A 6689-nucleotide genomic window follows, 5' to 3' on the forward strand; every position below is an offset into this window, starting at 1 on the left:
TTTTAAAATTGTTTTTAGTTTTTATTTTTTTTATGTCAGTAGGATTTTGGGGAACAGGTGGTGTTTGGTTACATAAATAAGCTTTTTTTTTTTTTTCCTGAGACAGAGTCTCACACTCTTGCCCAGGCTGGAGTGCAATGGCACGATCTCGGCTCACTGCAACCTCCGCCTCCCAGATTCAAGTGATTCTCCTGTCTCAGCCTCCCGAGTAGCTGGGATTACAGGCATGCACCACTGTCTCCTTTACCCATGTGACCATGTATCTTGGGGTCTGTTATGATTAAAAAGTAAGAACAGGTCGGGTGCAATGGCTCATGCTGATAATCCTAGCACTTTGGGAGGTTAGATGGGCGGATCACCTTAGGTCAGGAGCTCGAGACCAGCCTGGCCAACGTGGTGAAACCCCATCTCTACAAAAAATACAAAAATTAGCCGAGCGTGGTAGCTTGTGCCTGTAGTCCCAGCTACTTAGGAGGCTGAGGCATGAGAATCGCTTGACCAGGAGGCAGAGGTTGCAATGAGCTGAGATTGTGCCACTGTACTGCAGCCTGGGCGACGGAGCAAGACTGCCTCATAAAAAAAAGTAAGAAAAGTCAACTTAGGAATGTGGGCTGTCCAGCTGAATTTGAAGGCTTTGTGTTAACATCCAAGGTGACAGTGCTGTGTGTAGGGGGGTGTGTGTGTGTGTGTAGGGGTGTGTGTGTGTGTAGGGGTGTGTGTAGGGGTGTGTGTGTAGGAGTGTGTGTGTGTAGGGGTGTGTGTGTAGGTGTGTGTGTAGGGGTGTGTGTAGGTGTGTGTGTGTAGGTGTGTGTGTAGGTGTGTGTGTGTAGGGGTGTGTGTGTAGGTGTGTGTGTGTGTGTGCATGTGCACTTTGCTTATGCAGTGCCGCATAACAAATGACCCCTACACTTAGAGACACTGTGTCTTGAAATAACCACATGTGTCCTGCTCAGCAACCTGCAATCTGAACAGCGACTGGAGAGAGCGCTCATCTCTGCTCCATTTGCTGGGGAGCCTTGCATTCTGGGAGATGTGTTCCCAGGTGCAAAAGGCTGCCTAGGAACCCGTGGTCTGACTCTGCTCCATGGTCTCTTCATGAAATCAGGGTGATCGACGGCCACAGCCTGGTGCCCTTGCTGCAGGGAGCTGAGGCGCACTCGGCACATGAGTTCCTGTTTCATTACTGTGGGCAGCATCTCCACGCAGCACGCTGGCACCAGAGGGACAGTGAGTACACGCTGCCCACAGCCAGGGAGGTCCAGAGAAACAGCCAATAGGTCGTGTGGATGTGTGGATGGATGGATGGACGGATGGATGTGTGGATGGATGGATGGATGGATGGATGGATGGATGGATGGATGGATGGCAGATACCTATAGAAATAGAGATAAATAAACCAATGAGTAGATTATAGATAGATGAGAGGAGGGCAGAGAGAGAGAGAGATGATAGATACATAATGGATAGATGATGGATAAATAGACGAGATGGATGATGGATAGATAAGATAGATAATGGATAGATAAGACAGATGATGGATTAATAAATAAATGATAGATGATGGATAGATAGATGAGACAGATGATGGATAGATAAGATAGATGATGGATAGATAGGTAAGATACATGATGGATGGATAGAGATAGAGATGGATAAGATAGATGATAGATAAGATACATGATGGATGGATAGATGAGATAGATGATAGATAGGTGATAGATAAGATAGACGATGGATAGATAAGATAGATGATAGATAAACAGATAGATGATAGATAAAAAGTAGAATCAGTTCATGGGTGGATGAATAGATGGATGGATAGATAGATGGATGAAAGGTAGATAGAGATATCTGGTGGGCTGTTAGAAAAAAGAAAGATGGATGGAGAGATAGATAATAGATAGATGATAGGTGATAGATAAGTTGATAGATAAATAGATGACAGATGGTAGATAAGTAGATAGATGATAGATATGTAGGTAGATAGGTAGATGGTAGACGGATGGTGGATAGATAGGAGATAGATAAACAGATAGATGATAGGTAGGTAGATAGATGATTGATAAATAGATAATGATAGATGAGATCGATAGGTAAGATAAATGGATGGATTGATAAATAGGTAGCAATAGATAGATAAGTACCCAATCATGCTGTTTAAAATATCATGGGTGTTTCTGTGTAGAAAGGTAGTAGATCGACGCTGAACAGTTTCAACACAGGGGAAAGGGTAAGAATTAAGGAACCTCTATGATTCTGATTTCTGAAAGCAGCCACAGTGAGCGTTCTGCAATGAGTCCCTTTGCCTGGGGCATGCGATGTAGAGACACAAACGGACACACACATGGGCGCGCGCACACACACACGCTCTGACTTGACAAGCTGAAGGCTGTGATTGTGTGAACTGCCTCATGTTCCCCCTTCTTTTCATTGAACAGCGAGGTTCATGCTGATTCCACAGGGCTGACACCTGCGTCCTGTGTTCACACCTGCATGGATTTCTGCCACCCTGACTCCCTTCTTGTCTGCATCCAGGTGGAAGCGTCTGGAAGGTTCATTACACCACCCCGCAGTTCCACCCTGAGGGAGCGGGGGCCTGCTATGGCCGAGGCGTCTGTCCATGCTCCGGGGAGGGCGTGACCCATCACAGACCCCCTTTGCTCTTTGACCTCTCCAGGGACCCCTCCGAGGCGCGGCCCCTGACCCCCGACTCCGAGCCCCTGTACCACGCCGTGATAGCAAGGGTGGGTGCGGCGGTGTCGGAGCATCGGCACACCCTGAGTCCTGTGCCCCAGCAGTTTTCCACGAGCAACATCCTGTGGAAGCCGTGGCTGCAGCCGTGCTGCGGACATTTCCCGTTTTGCTCATGCCACGAGGATGGGGATGGCACCCCCCGAATGCCGGGACTGTGAGAGAGGATCCAGGAGAGCCTGACTGCGTTGCAGACAAATTTCTCCAAGCTTGGTTCAATCTTCGGCTTCCCTTTTTGCAAGGAACATGCCCTGGACTGAGAGTGGGTCCCCATTTTCTTTTTTTTTTTGAGACGGAGTGTCGCTCTGTCCCCCAGGCTGGAGTGCGATGGCATGATCTCTGCTCACTACAACCTCTGCCTGTTGGGTTCTAGCGATTTTCCTGCCTCAGCCTCCTGAGTACCCGGGATTACAGGCACCAGGCACCTGCCACCATGCCTAGCTAATTTTTGTAGTTTTAGTAGAGACAGGGTTTCACCATGTTGCCCAGGCTGGTCTCGCACTCCTGACCTCAAATCATCCACCTGCCTCAGCCTCCCAAAGTGCTGGGATTACAGGCATGAGCCACTGTGCCCATCTAGGGTTTCCATTTTCTGATTTCTGAAATGAGACTATCCCAGTAGGCACCCACTGATGCCTCCTCTTCCTCTACTAAGTCTCAGGGTTTGTCACTGTGCCAATGCCCAATGTTTTCACCCCTCTGTCTTAAAGCATTATTGCCATTTCATCACCTAGATGACATAACAGCCTTACAAACGGACAGGGAAGAGTGTCTGTTCCTACTCTCCCACAGTGGAGGAAAGTTAAAGCTCTCAGTCTCTGTTTTTGAGGACCATTGATCTCAAAGGGTTGATGCATTTTTCATACATTAGGGTCTCTGTCCATGTGTCTTCCTGATATTGTTAGAGAAATGGCTCCAGGCTGCTGGTAACAGATGCTGGGAAAAAAGAATGCATTAAACAAAGCCAGGCATGGTGACTCACACCTGTAATCCCAGCACTTTGGGAGGCCACGGTAGGAGGATCACTTGAGCCTAGGAGTGAAACACCTACCCAGCCTGAGCAACACAGTGAGACCTCATCTCTACAAAAAACAATTAAATAACTAGCTAGATGTCATGGCGCATAGCTATAGTCTCAGCTACTTAGGAGACTGAGGTGGGAGGATTATTTGAGCCTGGGAGGTTGAAACTGCAGTGAGCTCTGATTGCACCACTGCACTCCAGGCTGGGGGACAGAGGAAGACCCTGCCTTAAAAACAAAAAGACAAAGCCTTAAAGAAAAGAACAAGAAAAGGGTGTGTTCTCTTCCAAGTAGTGAGCCGATCAAGGGGAAGCACCCAAGGCTAGCAGGCTCTTTTCAACTCCCAGCTCTGCCACTCTTAGCTTGGCAGAGAGCCTCATTATGTCAGCATGGCTGCCACAGTGCCAGACATCACATTCCAGGCAGCAGGAAGGAGAAAGAACCAAAGGGCATCCCTTCCTCTTGAAGCAGTCTCTGTGAGGGGGGATTATCTGGAAGCCCCAACCCAATTTCTGCTTCCAACCATTATCCATAGAAACAACTGGAAGTTGAGAAGTGCAGTCTTTTAGGTGGGCACCTGGCTGCCCTGTATGAAACCAGAATTAGGTTAGTCAGCAGGAAAACAAGAAAACACTGAGTTGACTGAGGTTTTTGATGCATCGCTTTCTTGTCAAACGACTCTATCTCATTCTGCACTGAAACATGTACTACCATTGCCTATAATTGGCGAATGATCCTCAGATGCACAGAAGATGCCCAGATGGAAAGTTTGCCCCTTGGGCAAAGAGACAGCCGTGGGAACCTTCAGACCTACAGAGAGAAGGAAGCTCTTCTTCCTACATTCCTCGAATAGCTAAGATTTGACCAGTGTGTTTTCTAAGTCAGTTTTAGTGTGTTTCATCGTCACCTCTTCCCTCTGTGGCTTTGATGATAGAAGCGTAGTCCTAACCTGGGACCCCTACCCCCAGATCCCAATACTGGGGATGGGAGGACCTTGCACTATTCGCCTGAGTCCATCTATCAAGGTCTTTGCAGGAAGCATACTGGGAATTGAAATGAGAGACTAAATGACATCTAAGAAAGGCAGTGTTCAATCCCAGGTATTAGGTGAGGATGGGATTCTAGGGACATCAGTGGGAGGCAGGGAGCCACCTTCAGACCTCGGCATGGAAGCTTCCAAAATCCAGAGGAAGAGGCAATGGGTTGTCCACAGCAGTGAGGGTCACGGGTAGAAGAATCATCACAGCCCTGCTAACCAGGCAGCTGATGCCCCTCTCCCCTGGCTCGCTGTGTCCAAATCCTACAGGGGCATCTGTTGGCTGAACTCAACCTGAAGCCAAAGAGAAGATGAGTGGAGAGAGGCAACATTTATAGAGTTCAGGTTTCTAAGGCTGGAGAGGGATCTGGAGGGACACACAGGAGATACCTGGAATAACCAAAAAATGATTAAAAAAAAAAAAAAGAAACATCTATGGAGCATGGGACACGGGGGGTTGGAGGCAGCTAAAAGCCATCTCATCTTTCACTGTATTCAACAAGCCCATTATAACAAGCCTTTCACACTTAACCATTCAAACGATCCCAGCCTAAGAATTTCCTGGCATTTGATGAAAATGGCTGTGGGTTTTGCTATCTTCGAGCTCCCTGGGAAGCAGGATATAAGCCCAGGGCTGGCAGGCTCTTTTTGGCTACCTGCTCTTGCACGTAGAGTTTGCCTCATGGTCGCAAGAAGGCTGCCATAGCTCCAGATGGCACGCAGACATTCCAGACAGCAGGAAAAAGGAAGGAGCAGTTAACTGAAGGACATCAGGGAGTTGGTTAGTCTCCACCTGAAGAAGGCAGCCATGAGCCAGCTTCAGTTGACTAATGGGCTCCTGTGAGTGCATCTTTGGACTTTTCTGTAGGTTGAAATCTAGATACAGTATGTGTCTTAAAGCAGTCACCAACTCCTCCCATTACCTTCCAAGTGAGCCCAACTACAGGATGGAGCCTCTTCCCTGCCCTTGGATCTGGGCTGAGCCTCTGACTTGCGTTGACCAACAGAATGCAGTGTAAGTGATGCTGATACTACCCTTCCTGCCCTAGACGTGGGATACCTGGCAGCTATATTCTTCCATTCCTTAGGACTTGCAAAAACGGGTCTCAACATGCCTTCCCAGAGCCATGAGGTGTTTCTTTGCCCATTCATTGATCTGAGAAGTGAATGTAAGCAGTTTAAATCAACCTCTGTTCTGTGCTAGTTAAGGTAATAAAGTTGCTGCAGTCCAGGGGGCAGGTACCTATGGATGACTCTGCGAATAGGACACTCGCGTTTCTTGGGAATCAAGTGCATCCCTAGGCTGGCAGTGCAGCAGAACTACTGAATAAAATATGACAAATCTCCCTGGATGGTGTCATTTGTTTGTTTTTATTTCCCATCTGCAATCCTACTTTTCCACCTCCACCCCTTCACCCCCTAGCTTTGAAGGAACTCACCTGGCATTGCTATTCACTAGTGATTCATGGAGAGAGGACTAAATAATCTAAACTCCCCCATTCTGAAAAACTTAAGTTACAGTCACAAGCGTACTCCTGTACTTTTAGGGTTATACGGGGGAGAAAGGGAGACTGGGAATAAGAACGCCTTAAACAAGAGAAAGATGTGTTCTCTCCCAGGTAATGGGAGTCACAGACGAAGCAATCCAGGGATGGCAGGTTCTTTCCAGCTTCCTGCTCTTGCACATAGGATTTGCCTCATCATCACAAGATGGCTGCCACAGCTCCAGGCAGCGTGTAGACATTCCAGGCAGCAAAAAGGAGGAAGGTGCAGTTCACTGAAGGATGTCAGGGAGCTGGTTAGTCTCCACCTAAAGGGGGCAGCCTTGAGCCAGCTTCTATTGACTAACTTGGGCTGCTGTTGGTGTATCTTTGGACTTTT

At 47.9% G+C, this 6689-nt stretch overlaps 1 protein-coding gene across 1 annotated transcript in view; it reads left to right on the forward strand.

Annotated features, from left to right (window-relative positions):
• The window catches only part of ARSD (arylsulfatase D), a 30909-nt gene extending 24749 nt beyond the window's left edge, over nt 1–6160 (forward strand). The window contains exons 9-10 of the mRNA XM_011972117.1: nt 1106–1227; nt 2536–6160. Coding sequence (XP_011827507.1) covers nt 1106–1227; nt 2536–2912 — 499 coding nt within the window. The 3' untranslated portion in view covers nt 2913–6160. The remainder of the gene's footprint in view (nt 1–1105; nt 1228–2535) is intronic.
• Nucleotides 6161–6689: the final 529 nt, after the last annotated feature.

The sequence above is a fragment of the Mandrillus leucophaeus genome, unplaced genomic scaffold (assembly GCF_000951045.1).
Source record: "Mandrillus leucophaeus isolate KB7577 unplaced genomic scaffold, Mleu.le_1.0 Scaffold127, whole genome shotgun sequence".
NCBI classification, from domain to species: Eukaryota; Metazoa; Chordata; class Mammalia; order Primates; family Cercopithecidae; genus Mandrillus; species Mandrillus leucophaeus.